Source organism: Cinclus cinclus, chromosome 6, assembly GCF_963662255.1.
Source record: "Cinclus cinclus chromosome 6, bCinCin1.1, whole genome shotgun sequence".
In the NCBI taxonomy this organism is placed as follows: domain Eukaryota; kingdom Metazoa; phylum Chordata; class Aves; order Passeriformes; family Cinclidae; genus Cinclus; species Cinclus cinclus.
The window spans coordinates 18,319,723-18,338,674 of NC_085051.1; the positions used below are offsets into that span (position 1 = coordinate 18,319,723).

The following is an 18,952-nucleotide window of genomic DNA, read 5'->3' on the forward strand; positions in this document are numbered from 1 at the left end:
CACCATGTGAAAAGTACCCAAATCAACATTGCTGCTGGAAAGAAAAGAGTACTGGGATCCCTGAACCTGACCATATGAACTTACTGGTTTAGAGCTGCCAGAAAGAAGTTAAGTCTGGTTACACCAGGAAATTACACGAATTCACAATTTTGTGCTCTGCCCCTACTGCTTCTGTCAGCAAACTTTATTAACTAGTTTTCTGAACCTCAGGTGATGTTGCCAAAGCACGATCACTGGAGGATCAGATTTTAATGGATTTTTTCCCTACCATGACTACTATTACAACTAATGATTTGGCCCCATAGGGATTCAATAAATGACAAATGTATGTACTTATTCCAAAACAAACTAAATTTTTAATGGAATACAGTTAGCAGGCAAACCACAACCTGGGGAGGGGGCTGGGAAGCTAACTGCATTGCCCACACTAATGGGAAGCAACACGAGCAGTTATAGGAAATACTTTGCAGTATTTAATAGTATGTGGTAAAGTGCATGTAGCATGACACATAAAAGCATGGACATCTGAACTATTATCCAGGCTGCAGGCAAGGGGACAACAGATTTACTTTCAAACCATTTATTCCCTACACATGACCGTAAGGAACTTAGTCATAGTAACAAAGAAAGTGGGACAGATTTCTTACAAGATCATGCAATTTTCCTGGGACTGCTTCCCAGTTGCTACCACTGAAGGGTGGTAACCAGATTGCCTTTCCTATTATTAAACTGGAATATGAAATCCTACTACATCCATGCTACATGACTATTACCATGGAAAGACCTATGAGCAGCTGTTGTTGAAACATTCCTTTCCAAGCTTTGCTTCTTCCCATCATGCAGAATGAGCCCTAAGTACAGACTCCCAGGTACTGCTATATTTGCTTGATGCTCTAGAAGTTGTTTGCATTTTTTGGTCTTGATGCCCATCTTAGGACAACATCCGTTTAAATCTGCACTGTCATCTGCTGAATTCCAGCTTTCTTACTTCCCAGGTGAAGAAGACAACATCCTTTGTCCCTTCACTATAAGCAAAGATTGGCTTTAAAGAGGTCAGCTTGCTCTTCATCTTTCTTTCATTATACATCATAATTTGAAAAATAAACCCCAACAGGAAACCTGTCATACCTAACCATGAAATGTCTTTGGCTAAACCACCTTCCTTGATGGACTCCTTGATGATTAGAGAATCCTCATGCAACCTCTTGGAAGGAAGGAGAGCAGTCTGTCTTGCTGGTATTCTGTCCAAATACTTCAAGTGGGGAATGAGTATTTTTACTTCTGCTCTATAATTGTAGTCTGGGTCCTGGAGAAATTAAGAAAGTAGTCAGTTTATTTAAGAGTCTGTGGACTTTCAGTAGCACAGTACTGTTCAATTTGTATGAATGCCATATAATTTGAAATGCTCCTCACATAACTTCTACTTGGATTGATCATGAAAATGTCCTGAGGATGCAAAGACATGGCCTTCACCCAAAGGCTCCTTTGTTGTTTACCCACCGATGACTTTGCTATTTGTCTTTGTTATATTATGTATAATGTACAAAAGCACTGATGCCCACAGAAAGCCTGGGTACCCTCAGTATTCAGCCAATTTGTCTCCCTGCTTTTTTGTTTCTCTGGTGTTTGCATCAATAGTCAGGTGATAGAAAGACTTGAAAAATGTTATGAGTGTTGCTACACCTGCTGATGGAGGAATAAAGAGCACTTCCACAGACTGTGCTTTTAGGCACACGGTAAAAAAAATGCATAAAGCAAGAGTGCACTGATAATGCCAGAATGCAAATGGACAGCTACCCACCAATCAATTGCTTCACCCAGGCAAATATTTTGTTTTTCAGGACATCTCATGAAATATTAGAAGCCCCCACAAAGTCAAGTTCTCCTTCAATACACAATGGTCACAAACAGAAATCTCTCTGTGGGGCCTGGCTGGCTGGCTACTCCCTCCCTCTGCAAAATGCAGCACTGACATTGGCAGAGGGGACTCACTAAATGAAATGTGTTAGTTGTTGTTAAGAGGCAGACACTAATTTTCTCAAACTCTTTAATCTTAATTTAGAAAATGAGTCAACCATTTTCAGCTACAGCCAAGTCCCAGCCATATTCTTCTCTGTTGGAGAGAAGAATCATGTTCCACTCATGTTACATTACAGCAACAGAGGCTGCAGAATTTATCATCAAGCTGTTGCTCTTGGTCTAGATAACAGGGGAAGATGAGCTCATCTGAAAATCAAATTACAGAAGCAAATAGGTCATCTGAAGAAAGAGCAGCAAATTTAACTGGACCATTCTCTAGATTAAAAGTAAATAAATAGGAGAGCTTTTACAGACCTTTGGCAAGGGCCAGATTACAAGAAGGAGCTTGAGGAATTAGAGCTGGTCACCAAAGGCACACTGAAGTAATCCCACATTTACTATTTTCTATATGGCTTTTCTACACACCAAAAAAGTGCAAACATGCATTGAAATCAAGAAAGCAACAAAGTCCACAAAGAAGCTCTTGGCAGCCAACAGCAGGCTCCACTTTGTAACCATGTGAGAGCAAATAATCTCCCCAACACAGACACTGGGTGGGAGACCACAGCAAGCTCACAGTCTGCCTCTGCTACAACTCAGTGTAAAATACACCATTGTGTATTTTACCTGTATATAACCCTGGACAAATTCACATCTGCGACCACCAATGACCACTGAAGCTCCCTCAGATATTCCCCTGTGGATACCTAGAACTCGGACTGTAGATAAGGTAAAGGTGGCACTACTGTCCAGGTGTTATCTCAGACTTGGGGGGAGGTTAACAAAGCTGGGAAAAAGAATGTATCACTGATAATGGAAACAAAAAATGCAGAATTTACAGGCCACAGGGAAAGACAAATCAGCAACTCTGCTGAAATCAGCTCCCACTGGGTGAAAGGTAATTTTGACAGGGAAAGATCGTGATCACTGGCTCAAAAGAAAAGACTAAGCATGTGGGCTAATTAGCATTAGAGGCAAGAGATAATCATTTAACCTATGGCATAAAAGAACTGTGTAGCCAATGAGCATTAATTCCTTTGTTTGCTAAAATGTAGAAAGCATGAAAAGTTTTGAGTGACTTTGGGACCCTACCACCAAGAAGCCCAGGCTGAAGAATGATCAGCAGGGATGCCACTGGATCCATGGGTGGTGACAATATTCTTCTCTCTCCTCTCTTCTATTTCTTTTTATTTCTTTACCTCATATTTACCGTTAAATAAAATTTGTATCACTGACTTTGGCATAAGGTTTGCACCATAATTTGGGCAGAGGTATCTCTCACTAATCAGATCTTAGCACCTACTTGCACAGGAATAGAGACAGCCATTCTGCATGGAGGAGAGCAGGAGGGCACACCACAACATACTACTGCTTTTTGTACTTCCATTAAGAGACAACATGCAGAGCATCCCAAGGACTGATTTCCTCACCTGAACAAGGGAAATCTGACATTTCTCCATTAGAAATACACTTAAGAACTGAAGATGCCAAATCCTCCAAAAAATCCCACTTTCATTGAGCAGGAAGACAAGAAAGTAGAATCAGACCTTCTGTGTAGTTAGGAGACACTGCACCATTTCCATAGTAGGAAGTTATGATAGGAGTGTCATGGGCGTAGAAAGAGTAAGGCAGGCATGCCTTGTCCATCACAAGTAGGCAGTGCTTTCTTACTGCAGGAATATGTTTTTCCTCTCTTGATTGCATCTTCCATAAGGGAGAAATGTTCCAAAATGGAGAAAACATTTTCGTTACAAGCAGTTACAATGTGGTCCCTTATGGATAATTCCACCAGTTCAAACTGGAAAGTATATAATATTTTCTTTTGAATTCCAGAGAGGAAAACTGTGATAGCTAAAGAGCCACCTTCCATGGCCCCTTTTACTGAACAATAAGATCAAGACAACAATTACATCTAAAAATGCTATTAACTCATATACTTAAGAAGTGCCAGGATTTAAAATATAAGTCTATTGCATGATTGAGTTTTAATGTTAGCACCTCTTTTCAAGTCTAAGTCCAGGAAAAATATCAAACCCAAGCTTTTAGCCAAATTAATAACATCAGCATGACTTCTTTAGAATACACAGAAAATCTATGGAATATGTCACAGTGGGATAACAGCATCAGCTCTGATTCTGGACCTGCATTATCAGCTGTTGGGATTTGCACCATCCTTAGTGAGACCTGTGTTTTACATAACTCTCTGTGTGTCCACAGACCTTTCAAAAGGCCCGGATAGCAATATGTTGGTGTTTTGATATCCCAACAACGCTTTTTTAGGAAGCAGGATAAAGTGAAAGGGAGTAATACAGCTCTGAGGCTGTTCACATAGAATTAGATCTCACTTGCTTTGCTTGTTGAGTGCCCTGAAACCCAAATCAGATCATGTATTACTGTGTTCTCATCTTTGTGACATAGAGACTCTTTCATGCCTTCAACAAAATACCTCAGCAGAAATTCTATCATTTTAGTACGTAAGAGGTGAATCACTGTTTTTGTATCTTCAGCTTTTCTGAAAGTCTTTTTGGTCATTTGATTTTAACATTTCAGGGAAAGGGTAACAAGCAGTTCCAACATTATAGCTTCTCCTAGTTACCTGAAGCATTGCTTTTCTGAGGGCTCAACTTCTGAGCATGTGGTGTTGGAGGATTTGCTTTTGGACTGGAGAGCCTCCAAACGAAATGCAAAACCCTCAAAAATGGGTGTCTCACCAGAGAATCACAAAATGGTTGAGGTTGGAAATTACTTCTTAAGATCACCTAGTCCAGCCTCTCTGCTAAAGCAGGTTGACTTGGAGCAGGTTATATAGGGTCACTCCCAGATGGGTTTTGAGTATCTCCAGGGGAGGAGACTCCACAGCTTCTCTGGGATGCCTGCTCCAGTGCTCATACTCCAAGAGAAGTTTTTCTTCATATTGCTGGGAAACAGACCTGAGCCTTTACTAGCAGGCTTGTATTTCACTTGTGGTCATCTTGGAGACCATACTGATGAGACCACAAAATCAACAGAAATTAAAGGTAGGAAATGCATTCCATGTCATCATTTTGAATGATGCAATAGGAAGATGAATAGGAAGACGCAGAAGTGTTTCTCATTTCCAACTCACAGTTAAAAAGCACTGACAAAAAATTAACACAGTATGTACAAACCAAGTCCTCACCTCTGCAGAGTCTGCAGTTGGCTTCAGGCAAATAAGGTTGCCCTCCACTGTCAGGTGGCTTAGCTTGCAACAAAGTCGCAGGAACTGCAGCTGGTTGATGTCCTCAATATTGTTCCCTTCCAGGTCCAAAACCTCAAGGTGATCCAGCCAGGTCAGCTGGCTCAGGTCAGAGATATTGTTATAAGCAATGTAGAGCTCCTCAGCAGAAGTAAACAGAATAAACATGTAAACCACAGGCTTGCACAAGTAACACTGAAGCTTTGCAAAATATTTTCTAATATTTGAAATACTAAATGTCACAGGATGAAACTAGCAAGGTAGTGAACATTTTATAAAGTGTGGTTGTTGCAGCCTTAAATAAAAAGTGTTAATTTAGCCATATACTGCTTTAGGCATACTCAGGATCAGACCTGAGTGTTACACCTAATTGTAGAAGGTTATACTGTAGCATCTTTTAAACAAACTCATTCAATTCAAAGCGCCAAACCAAAGCCGGCCAGAAAAGCAAACGGTGAGGAGAAGGAAGACTAAAAGTAAAGAATATAAATTAAAGATAATTCTGAGATTGACATTTGGCAGGGCATATCTATACTTACTTTTAGAGAGCCGCAGGAAGAGATCCCATCTAAATCTGAGAGCCCACACTGAGCCATCCACAGGACACGGAGACGGGACAGTGAGGTGCCAAGGTCCCTTATAAAAAACAATTCAAGCTCTATTTGAATGAGTGAAAAAAATTCAAGAGTTGCTTTCTTTTTTTCCCCTAAGACTAGGCCACTGCTACTTCCTTCAAATCTCACATTGTTTACAAGAAATTCCATTAAAAACATTCACCCTCAAAAGCAGGGAATAAAATTATATCTCTCTTTACTTATTCCACTGTCATCTTTGTTCTTGTATGACAGCATGTCATCCCAGTTCTGTTTGATTAAGATTATACCAAGAGCTACATCATGGTAATTCTGCCATAAATCACAGGCAATTGCTAAGAATTAAGTGGGTTTTTCTTATGCTGGAATCATTTGGCTGTATCCATATAACCCAAAATAACATATCTGAGCTGACTGCACAGTCAGCCTCACTCTGTCCCTCTTACAGAGCTACCTCTTCTGATTTTGAAGTTGAAAGGAATAACACTTTCACCAAATAATATTTTTTGAATCAGTATAAAATTATATCCTTTCCATTCTATTTTCCTACCCTTTGGGCATAGCTAAATATCAGTAAAGGATCATTTATCTGAACTTTAAACTTTCTGGTCATAACCCAGAAAATCACACACTGACCTGCTTGGGTCCACACATATATAACGTCCCACTGACATTACAGTGCTGCACAATACAAAGGTAACACAAAAATGGTGGCAAATCAAACTGGGGCCTTAATCACCTGCCATCTCTGGTAACATTAAGTTGCATAAACCCACTAGTCAAACATAAACAAAATACAACCAAAACCAACCAAAAGCTTAGAATTCTCAACTGTAGCCATGATATCAGAGTAACTGAATGATAAGGAACTAAACAGTGGGTAACTAAATTCAAAGATAGTCTATCAGAGGAAGTAGAGACTAGCACGCAGCTCACAGAAACAAAGTAATGGCTGAGTTGGAAGGAAGGTCTTGTCCAACATCCATATTCAAGCCAGGCCGGTTTCTCAGGACTACATAAAAAGCTAAAATAGTTCTTAGATAGAGATTATTGGAGCTCAGAATTTTGGATTAGCTATATCTTATAATATTCCATTATAATATTATATCTCTTACAATATTATATTATAATACAGAGAATAGTAAGTTATCTACAGAAAATTGCAGAACATATAAGTCATAGGGGCTCTTGTAATCTTGAAATATCAAGGTAAAGTTGTACTCATCTTCTCTTTGTGGATGACAGGGAATAAGACCAGCTTTGCCTTGCCCTCTGAGCTTTGCCTTGCCCATGCAGCTTTGATACAGCTTTGCAGAAAACTGCTGTAGTCAAGCTGCATGCTTCAGGGATACTGGGCATCCAGCCAGTCCCAGAGGTCAGAAAGGAATACTTTAATGTGTGGGAATAGACATATTCTTATCTGTATTTTTTTGTTGTTTCTCTACCATCTGAATACTTGGGAAGGGCCTTGGTAGGAGAAAAGAGCCTGCATAAGCTTGAATAAAGGATGAGTGCAAGGAAAAATATCCCCAGGTGCCTCTCCTCTGTGATGGGCCAAATACAGGGTTGAATGGGAGTTTCTAGGTGAAATTGGGGGTTTTCATCCCTCTGTCTCCAAGGGACTGGTATGTCCATGGGCATCATTCAGACCTATCTGACTTCATCCATCCTCTACCACTGCGGGGGGCCACAGGCAGTGGGTGTCTCTAATTACCCCTTCCCTGGATGCTGTCCATTTAAATAAGCTCACAATGGATACACCACACAATGTGTTTATGCAATATTTTATAGCTTTTGAGGTATAAATAGTGCAGCTGACTCAATAGCCAAAACTGAGCAAAAAAGAAAAATCTCAGTCTCATTGAACATCTCTTTCCATCCAAGGCTAGTCTTCCCTTGAGGAGAAAGCCCTCAACTGACATGAAACACAACACTTGCAGTCAATTTTGTGCATCCAGGAAGCTTGCCTCTAGCGACACAAGGTTAAAGAAAGCCAGATTCATATCACCACATCCCTGGCCTTGCACAAGATCTTCCAGGGTCTATTACCATTGTATATATTTTCTAAATGAAACAAAAACTGGTTCTAAGGCTTCCTTAAGGAACAGATGCCTCCCAAAGTAATATTTACAGAAAATTTATTATTAGATTTGTGAGCTGCATGCCTATAATAAGAAAGAAATTGAATTAAATTACAAAAACAGAACCTACCATCAAGCAAGGCCAACACACCCATAAACACAAATATGGCATTAGGAATAATGTGAAGGGATTGCACTGCTCGTTTTCGTGACCCTCTTCAAGCACTGATGAAATTTTCAAATTTTGGGCTAATTTTGGTGCAGAGTTTTCTCTTCTGTAAAGCACTGAAGAGAGATAAAGGGGCATAGTCAGTCTCATTTTTGTGCCATTGAAACACTGTTTCTGATAGATGCTCTGTTTATTAGGCCAGCAAAACTGAAGACAATCCTAACCTGATTACTCTACATATGGTAGAGAAAGATATGGTGAATGGACTTTATTTCCATTTTTAATTTGTCTTGAATTTTTAACTGAAGGGTTTTTGCCACAGAAGGAGATTGCAGTAATATGCTTGTACCTAATGTTTCTCTGTCAATATAAAGAATGCCAAAGCAAAGCAGAGGATTAATTCCCAAGCAATTTTTACACAGGACCTCAAGAACAAACAGTTATTCCCTCTAGTCCCTGATTACTCCAGGCATTTGTGGAAGCAGTTTCCTGCCCATACTCAGAAGTCTAAGACTTCCAGAGTTAAATCCTATTTCTCACTGTCACAGTTTTCTGTTCCAGAGCTGTCTATGCCTAAACACTGCACACAGACAGGGTCAGTCCTTACTGACACTGTGTGCTAGTTCATGCATGGCACACACTCACCAGGAATTACTAGTTAACAAGTCCTTAAAGCATTCTCCTGCTGTGCATACCATCAGAAGACCCTAACTGAAATGACTTCTAAAGCCTACTCACCCTACTCTTCACAATTTGTGCTACTAAGTTTAGTCTCAAATCCATTCCAGTTTCATTCATGGGTTGCAGCTCTGACTTTCTTACAGATAACTGATGTAAGTCAGAAGTAGCACTTTCCAGGTTAATACTAATCAAAGCTGATGAGGATTTGTATTCCAGACAAGGAATTAGGTTGTACATCTCATGTCCTGGCTACTTGCAGAAGGCAGAACCACCGCACGTTTGCAATGCAACCCAGTGCTTGATAAGAGGGTCTTATTACTAAAAAAATGCTTAAACTGGCACTTCAGAATAGAAAAAAATATGGAAGCTAATGGGAAATGGTTTCTTACAAGGCTGAAGTTGGCTGTCCCAAAGCTCATCTTTAACTCAATAAACAAAATACTAAGAAAGTGTGAACTTCGTTGCACAGTTTAGTATGACTTGGCCCAGTTTTGCTCTCTTGTTTCAGGGAAGAAACTTAGCAGCCCAAGGTACCTCTTCTCCTGCCCTCCAAGAAGGGCACTCTAGCTCTTATGAAGAGCAAATGACTGCCACCTCTCCTTCCCTGCTAATGTAGAGGCAGTGAGGAGAAGAGGCAAAAGGTCTTTTTCCACTTTGGGTCCTACTGCAGAACCAAATTCCTCTTGCTGATACTAGGGTCATGCTAGCTGCTAGAAGAGCCTAAAATTCTGGATCATGCAGTCACATTTTGGCCCTGCAGATCTTTACTCCTGCATCTGTAATGAGTCATCCCCAATCAGAGATGTTATCTCAGCAAAGTACATCTGCAAACATTTTATTCAGTAACTAACAAACTAATCTTCTGGAAGCTGCATGATTCATGCTGCAGCATCAGAGAAAATACCCTTGTTAATTACTATAGACATAACTGCCCTTATGAGCATGGCTGCTGTAAGGTGAAGCAACCATGTAGCTCAAAGCAAGCTGCTCCTCCCAACTGCACTCACCTGCATTTCTGAAAATTCTGCAGAAATATTTTGGCTGGTGAGACAAGGACTTAAGAGCTTGCAGGAGACGGGAGTGTCTCCTCTGAGACCAGCTCTAGAGCATCTAGAACATCCACCTTGGAGGGGGTGAGAGAAAAGTGAGGAGTTGTTTGAGCACACATGATCACGGTGGGCATGCAAGTGTACACACAGTCATGTTTTCATTTATGTTAAGTGCAGAGGGTGAGCTCACCCCATACTGGGGAGATACATCTATTGACTTTTATTGAAATGGAATTAATGGGAATCCGCACTCTGATAATGATTTACTAGGGTAGACTATTTTAATGTAATAATAAACTCTTAATAATAATTTATCAGGGTAGTAAGAGAGAAAATCCACTATAATTATGTGTGCAGTGTAACAAAACACTCCCTCCAAAATAATCATTGACCAAGGCTGAAATTAATGAGACACGTCAGAGGTGAGGATTCTCCTGTGTTTGGCATGATATAAACATACAGAAAATTACAGAACCTATTCCAAAAATAGAAAGTAGGATCGAAATGTTTGATGGCTGAAAGGAAAAAGATGAGATGCTGTACAAGGCTGCTGGCAGTTGGTCATATGATGCAGCACAGGAGTGATGTTCAAATAAAAAAGAGCTTATAGAAGGAAAGAGAAGACACTATAGAAGAAACATAGCTCTCATTTATACAAAGAATAATCCCAATCTAGTGGAAAATTGTCCTGTCCCAAGTGACATGGAAACTGGGAACTTCACATGAATTAATAACCAAAGCTATTATATATCCTGCTCACCCCTGCTATGGTTCATTCAAGACATGTTTGAGGCAGAAAGATGGAGCATGGAGTGGGGATGTGTATATATAACCTTTGATTGTGATAAACAGAGGATTACAGCCCTGAAGCTGCCAAACCAGAGTCCTCCTGAGTAATTACTCCACATGTGCTCCTACACACACACTTGCCTGCAAAACGCAACAGTGAATATCAGATCACGGTTTTAGTATCCCCAAGTGCCAAGAAATTAACATCGACTCCCCAGGTTTCACTTTTAATCCAAAAATTTGCATTTATAATTATTTTGAGAAAATAATATTAATAAACTGAAGGTTTTGAAGCCTAGGTTCCAACTATCTCAAAATAACTGCTGCAGGGATGGGAACTCATCAAACAGTGCAGTGCTGTGAAGGTCTTAGCAACACCCTCCCCACTTGTGCACAACCATTCAGTAGTTTTTCCTGTTAAATCCTTTGCTCCCATCTTGTCATCACTCCCCCAGGCTGAGGAGAGAGCAGAGGGGCAAGGAACAGTTTGGCTCACAGCACCTAATAACAAGTTTATGAAATAATGTATTCTTCCATTAATCCAACATCCTCGTTCTTCAGGGACTGATTTGATTCAGCCAAATTTTTGCTGGATGAATATCAGACCTAGAGAGCCAAATCCTACTCTTGGTTTCATGACAATCAATCTTGAATAGCTCCACTGAGCTCAAGCTACCCAGTAAACACAACAGCAAAACCCTGAATGCATTTGTCAGTTTGAACCCCATATTTTCTTCTTGAAATTGGTTTTGAATCATCTTCCTAGAAATAAAGCATTAAACCCATGGAACTTGCAAGCAGTTCTACACCTGCATCTGTTGAGTAAGTCTTCAGAAGCAATACATCTAAAAGAGCCATTGATTCAGATTTATTTTAATATGAAAAATTAATGTAAGCAAAGAGAAATAAAGATTGTGAAAGAGTGACCAAACTACAGTCTTACAAAATAAAGGAATAAAAGGATCCCATCTCTATCTACAGAAATCAAGTGGAATTTATCAAGCCTCATCGTGATAATATTGATATTGTCAATGTCAGCACACAATGGCTTGGTTGTACAGATAATTCTGACATCTGAAACAAAAACGTTTAAAGCCTGAACGTTATTTAGATCAGTAACATATGCTCTAATAGGAAGCTTACATAAAAGTTTCATTGTGTTCTCAAATAGCTGCATTCAAAATTGTAAAACTGATTGTATGCATGTGTTCCTCATACTTGATCAAAACTATAACACAGCCCCCAACTCTGCAAGCAGTGCTGAGGCCACGTCCTTACTGTCCCTGCAGTGCCCTTTTACAGCTGAACCAATGTCATGTGAATGTGATGACCTGCCTTGCTTTGCAGCACCGCAGTCTGTTGGTTTTGTATTCACTCTTGGAAATTCAAGTAGCAATATGCTGAGAACTGTTGGCTTGCTTCTCCTCAGTCTCACATCTTACATCAGCATGACACAAAGGTTGTTGCCTTTAGCATCTTATGCTCCCTTGTGCCAGAGTGAACCACGGCCCAAGGTGCAAGATAACAAGGATCATGTCTCATCTTTTGCTGCCAGAAGGCCACTTTTAGGCTGAAATACCATGGAAATGTAGCACCTAATAATCTGGCTTTATTCTGCTTTCTGAACCGTGCAACTTTTCAATGAAAAGAGTTCCTAATCCTGTTGAGACATGCTGTTGGAGACTTCAAAAACTAAGCAAAAACAAGTTTGCTAGGCAATTCTTAAATACATCAGAGGAAGGCTAGCTTGTTTTAGGCTGAACAGAAAGCATGCATTTACCAAATGTCTTCTTAAATAAAAAATTGTGTCTATGAAATTCTGTTTTCATAACTCCCTTTTACATGCAAATGAAGAATTTCTGTGTGAACAAAAAGTTATTGTTGCGGAAGGTCTTTGCAGTAGCATGTCTCTGTAGTCCCAAATTTTTGAGGCAACCTTACTATGAATAAGAAGCTGTTTCCAAAATGGGCTGCAGTGCTAATACCCCTGGCAATATTTCTCCCAACAAACAAATTTCACTATTTCATTCTAGGGTTGTGGGGGTTTTTGTTTGTTTGTTGGTTGCTTGTATGTTAAGTTCCAAGTTTGGAAAGGAGCAAAGATCTTGTATATTGCTTTTCAGCTTCAGATCTCAGCTGAACACTTCACTGACAGCAAGATAGGTGTATAGATCAGGGAGAACATTCAAGTTGTCACACTTCATCCAGCCTGTGACTCTGCCTTTGCATCTCTGTTATGCCAAAGGGAGAGACACCTGCCACAGCTTTTGTGGGACTACTAAGGCAACTTACAATTATCAAGGAGCCACATGCTTTCGGCTAGCACTTTCACTAAAGCAAAAGCCTGAAAACAAGGATAGGAGACTACCTGGCTACAGTAGCCAAAACCACCAACTATCCAAGGGAGTTTGGCTATTTTCCAGGACAGGAGCCAAGGACCCCTCTGGTTATGATAAGAGTACTTGAGGTCTGCCATGGACACATCTGTGGCCATGCTTCAACCAGAGACACTGCATAAAAATCCTTGTTGCACTAACACCAGTGCCCACTGCTCCCCACATCCCTCTCCAGTGCTGGCAGGAAAGGATGGCATCTGGCTACAGGAGATGACAGCAGATGAAAAACCCAAACTCAATGAGATACATCTCTGGGCTATTCCTGATTTATAACTTTTTCACCTGTCATTGTTGCTTCTCATTACCTCATTGAAACCACTGTAACAACTGCAATAGTACATCAAGTGATATATTACCTGCAACAACTTTATTTTCCATGTCAGATTATACCTTGTTTAAACAAAAAGTGCTTTGTGAGACCAACAGGAGAGAGATATTTCTAAGTGGGAGTGCTGATACATACACTTCTGTAACTTGTCATACTTGTGCCTAAGGTAACTGAGATGCTTGCTCCTGTTTAAATTAATACACATGAAATGTAGCTTTAATTTCAACTGCTCCCATTTTTAGTTGCTGTCAAAAAAACCCCCAGAGCAGAATAATAGACTTGATCAATACTGATGGAGTCAGGAACAGCAATTCCTTAACACACGAATATACAATATGTGTGGGAAGGATAAGGCAATTTTGTGTTAATTTCCTTTTGATCACTAAAAGTTCTTGTCCGCTTAGTTACTCCTATATCATTCTCACAACGGAAGAACAGTGCTTTAACTCAGCTCCCACAGTCCAAAAGGAGTAGAGATTGCCAAAGTGTGGACCTGTCAAACAAGACTTGTCCTTGACTACATTTTTTCCACTCTACTTCAGCTCCCACCCTCGGCATAAAGCTGCACCCCAGAGAAACTGTAGAAACCCAACACTCCATGGCTGCATCCCACTGGGTGCACTACGCCTTCCACAAGGCCAAATGGATTTTCAAATAGGAAAAAGTTGAGACAGACATAAATACAACTCTCACACCCACAGATCCATTGCCCCTCAGTTTAACCCCAGAGCTACAGACAGTTCCTACAGCTTTGGCAATTGTTTGTTCTCACTGTTGAACGCTTACATATAAAAAAAAAAAAAAAAAAGGATAATGAAACTGTGGTTGCAGAATGAATTACTTACGTTGAAGAATTGAAGCCCACAGTGCTTTGAAATTTTCTGCACAAATAACTTTTCAGTCTCCCACATGTTGTGTGCCTGTTTCACAGTATGTTCCAGGTCTGAGCTTTGGCAGAGTAAGACAGATATATTCCATCTTTGCTTTAATATAGATCTCATCCTTCAAAATCAACACTTAAAACTTCTAATGCTTCAGGGTAAGCAGAAGGAATATTCTGTAAAAGATCCAAATAATCTGACAGATCCAGTGGTGTTAAGACACATACCACAGAAAAAAAAAGTCCCTAAAAAAGTCTTTTTCAGTGTATCAGAAAAACTGGAATTCTAGATTAACTGACCATGCACAACTAGAGAATTGGATCAGCTTGGAGTAGCTATTCAATTTTTGTCATGGTAATGGCTGTAGTTTCCACTGAAAAAAATTAATTGAAATATTGCAGAATTGGGTTGATATGAAAACCTAGAGAGAAAATGTAATTTAAAGTGATTCAGCCTGAATATACAATGATGGAAATGCAGGTTCTTGAGATTCTTTAGATCCGGCACATTTGTATGACACTAATCATTTCCTTCTGAGGCTGATGGCCATTATTTCTTTGTAACTTTTCCTTACTTTCTTTTTTTAATCAGCGTATACATCTATTAAGAAAACAAAAATTAAAGAAGCTTGCAAGAAACAGATACAGGTGCAACTTGGACCAGTGAATGGCAGTTGATTTCTTACAAATTTCTTTCCTCTCTCAGCCCCTAATGTTCACTACAGATCTTCATGACAGACTTTTCTCCATATGTCCTGAGTCAAGACTTCTTCCTTAAACAATAACTTCAAGTGAGATTTTCTCTGTGTGTACTGGCCTCCAGATGTTCTTTTACAACAAGCAAATGATACAGAAGAGAAGCTTAGGGGACCTCAAAGCCTATCACAGGATTACAGAGACAGGACCTTACAGATTTCCATACTGAGGGTGCTACTACAAGGCAGAGCCTCAGCATTTCCTTCACAGCACAGCAGTAGACATCCCAAATCTGCTGCAGGTGTGTTAATCAGACGTAGACAATCTTGATCTTGCTTTTGAGGCAACTGTAGTTGCAACACTAAGCAGAGTAAATCAAACCTCTCTAAATTCTTGCCTATGGTGAGATGAAACAGAAGAAAGTGGAGTGGTAGGATTGTGAGTTTATTGAAGCTCAAACCAGACACAAATAGTCTTTCAAACACACAATCCTTCATAAAACTTCTGTTACCAAAAGTGTAGGTGGTAGGTTTCATTATCAGACTTTTGTGTTCAGATTCTTACCCTCACAAGACCACATAGTGCAGCTTATGGCAAGGGGTGAGGAATGTGCACGAATTACACCCTGCTGATGAAGTCACTTCACTTCCTAAAACACAAAGGCATTTCAGTATTTATTTCTTGCAGCTACTGATCCAGCTGTTGATGCATCTGAGAGAGCTGATGCATTCTTTAAAGATCTCATGATGGAAGGATAAAATTTTGCTATACAAGAAATGAGGAACATAGCTAGAGAAAAAGAAGTGTGCATGTATTTTAGGGGAAAAATAGCAACAGGCCCGTTGTGCGCAGCAAATAAGAACAATTTTCTGTGTCTGCAGAAATAAGAACAACTAAATCAACTCCTGTGTGGAGAATATTCTATAGAAATTAAATCATGAAACTGATTCTACACTGAAACTCTGCCTATTTATTCATTTTTATTCCTCTCACTTGGCAGTTACAATTGACAAATACAACCATTAGCATAATTTCCCCTCTAACCTGATTCCTTCCCTTTTTTAAAATCAGCATTTACCTTGAATTCCAAGAATGTATTTTCCCACTGAACATAATTATTTTCAATTAAAAAAAAAATCAAACAAGCTGCGGAGAAGCAATTCCCTTGTAGGAAAGAATCAAAACAACCTACAAACCCATTAAACTAATGCTGATTTTCTTATTTCCATGAAGACAATCTTTTCACAGCTGGATACCACTCAGGAAGGAGGCATCCAGCTTGATCTGTTTTTGTGTTATTGTGCCACAATTAAAGTCCTCTAAGAATCCAAACATCTGGGACTCTGCTGTGGCAAACCCAGGGTTGAACTGGTAAGGAAAACTTGTTTGACTGTGTGAGTGTGGGGTGTGCAGGGAGCCAAGAGAGTCAATCCTGGGGTCACTGGAGCCACCCACTGTGAAGAGGCTTTAGTCCCAGGAGTGAAAAATGTCAGGAGGTGCGAATGTTTCTGCCAGAGTGGCTCCTGGATGGTCAGACAGGAAAGCTTCCTTAAGAGTTCCACTGGTAGTGGGATAATTACTGTTGCTTCCCAACCCTGTTCTTTGGTGATTCTCACACCATGATTATAACAAATTTTTCCCATCACTGGCTAAAATGAATATTTTGGTGTAAATTTTCTTACGTGAACCCTGACATTGACAGCTGAAACAGAGCAGCTGCAAGCTGCCTAACAGCCAGGCACATAAGTACTTCTTTGCTGGCAGAAATCTGCTACTTATTACTGATATTTTTATCTATCATATCCATCCAGAGTATATAAGCAAGATCATGATACCATTAGGCAAAATCTTGTACACAACTCATTCAAAAGACTGTGTCTGCCCAGGATAAAATAAGCAAATGAGATGGAAAATACTGCATATTTATACAGCTAACCCAGGAGCTGAGTTGTATTTTTTTGAAGACCTGATACAGCCAGATAGGTGCAAGGCACAAGAAAATATCCTGAAAGAAAAGGCCACTTTTTACCAAATAAACTCAAAGTAAACTGCCTATTCAGATAGTGGGCAGAGAAGGGACACAGTTATTTAATGGGCTTGTCTTACCTTGCAAGAGTTTACTGGCAGCCTTCCTGCACACATTAGCTATTACTTATTTACTTTGCCTTTTCACTAGCCGTGTTCATGATGCAAGAAGTGTTGCTGTGGTCTATGATGATCCTCTGATGGTTTTTATGTCCTGCATTGTATGGCAGTCACAAAACAGAAACATGGTAGTGGTATCTTGGGGAAGAAATCTGCAGATCCTCTCTGCTCTATGAGGAGAGATGCACTGCACCCTCCTCACCAGCACTGCCTTGGCCAGGAGACTCAAACCTGGAGCTGCAAGGGCAGGCCCTGCCCCATCATCCCCCTCCTCACAGGTACACTCTGTACCTGATGGTCTGAAATAGAAGGCAGGGGATTTTCAGCTGGGGCAGGCTTCAGAAAAACGGAGTGCTGATGGTGAGAACCATGGGAAGACACTGCAAGGCCACCAATTTCTTCGATGTCCTCTGTGCTTGCTGCAGAATGAAGCCTGAGCTCCATCTGTGCATTTGTACAGAAAAAGTTCAGCTTCCCTTGCTGGTGAATCAGCCTGTCAGGTTCCCTCATATCTAAGGTCACAAAGACACATTTTCTACTTTGGGCACCTGACCTGGTAAAATTAAACCAGAGGTCTGCCCAGGACAGATAAGTGGTCAAAGCAATCAGATTTCCCTAGGGCCAAAGGCAGACAGGCTGATTGTGTTTCTCTGAAAAGAATCCACTCAACAAAAAGAAGCTGTATTTCTGTCCCAAAATCATTACTTTTTATCAATAATATGAATAACCTTAAAACCATCAATGCTAAATAAAATTTGAGGTCACTGCAATTTTCCCCAGGTTTGTAATACTCCCAGGGATCTGCAGGCACTAATACAGAGAAGACTCATTAATACAGAGATTAAGATTCAATTTAAATGCTTTCCTGGAAGGCACTCAAAGAACATGTTCTTAAGATAGACTTCATAGCAACTTTCACAGCTGAAGGACTTTCAGTCCAGCTACACAAAAGAATTAACAGGAACACTTCCTACAGAAACTAGCCTGCATTTGGAAACAAATGCTTTCCCTGTTGTGAAATGTGAATATGAAAGTAAACAGTGATGCTCTGAGTGCTGAAATAAGGGTATGAAGGGATTCACCCAACCAAATCAGAGCAGTGGTTCTCTGACTGCATGTGCAAGAACAGCCTAGGAAAAAAGCACCCTGTTTCCTCACCAAACACAGTAAGAAACTCCTGTAACACAAATACATCATCAGTTGACAAACATTTGTAGTTGTAATGCAAGCTGAATTGATTTAAAAAACTATTTGAGGATTTTAAATATCGTATCAGCAATGCTGATCCTTGCTGCCCAAAACCCGTTGCTTTTACATGTGATATCTATGTACCTATGTACACGTTACTATACATCAAACATAGTAATGCAGTAATTGCAAAAGATTAGAAATGACAAGCAGAAGAAAAAGGAGGGAAAAACTGGAGGGAAAAAAAAGACAGGAAAGGAGTAAATAAAAATGACAAGAAAAAAAAGCAAATTTAGAGGAATGATGCTCCCACACTCCTCCTGTTTGAGGGAAAACCATCCAGAAAATAGCTGGTGCAGAGACACGCTATCAGCAGTACATCAAATTTTGGGGTGGTCAGTGTCATGGCTCAGTCTTATACAACATGCTGTAACTTGATCCAGACCCGGCAAAGCAATTGGACCAATGTTTAATTTTCAGCTGGTGAGCAACGCCACTGAAGGCAAACTTCTTGTGGCTTTAAAAACACAAGATATTATATTTCCTTAAACTCTTTTTTTGGGCAAAAAGGAGGTTTATTGCTAAGATAAAATATCTGAAGATCCTAATTCAAGTATCAAAAAATACTTTTAAACATTGCTTTAGAGTCCTTAGCCTGAATTAAGAAATAATTTGTTTGGCTCTGGTGTCTTAAAGTCATAAAATGATCAGAAAAATCTTA

At 39.9% G+C, this 18,952-nt stretch overlaps 1 protein-coding gene across 1 annotated transcript in view; it reads right to left on the reverse strand.

Moving 5' to 3' along the window:
• Window positions 1–18,952, reverse strand: part of LRRC56 (leucine rich repeat containing 56) — a 47,826-nt gene that overhangs the window by 8,264 nt on the left and 20,610 nt on the right. The window contains exons 4-6 of the mRNA XM_062494319.1: window positions 5,776–5,872; window positions 5,180–5,377; window positions 1,129–1,306 (exon numbers count right to left, since the gene is read on the reverse strand). Of these exons, the coding sequence (XP_062350303.1) occupies window positions 1,129–1,306; window positions 5,180–5,377; window positions 5,776–5,872 (473 nt within the window). The remainder of the gene's footprint in view (window positions 1–1,128; window positions 1,307–5,179; window positions 5,378–5,775; window positions 5,873–18,952) is intronic.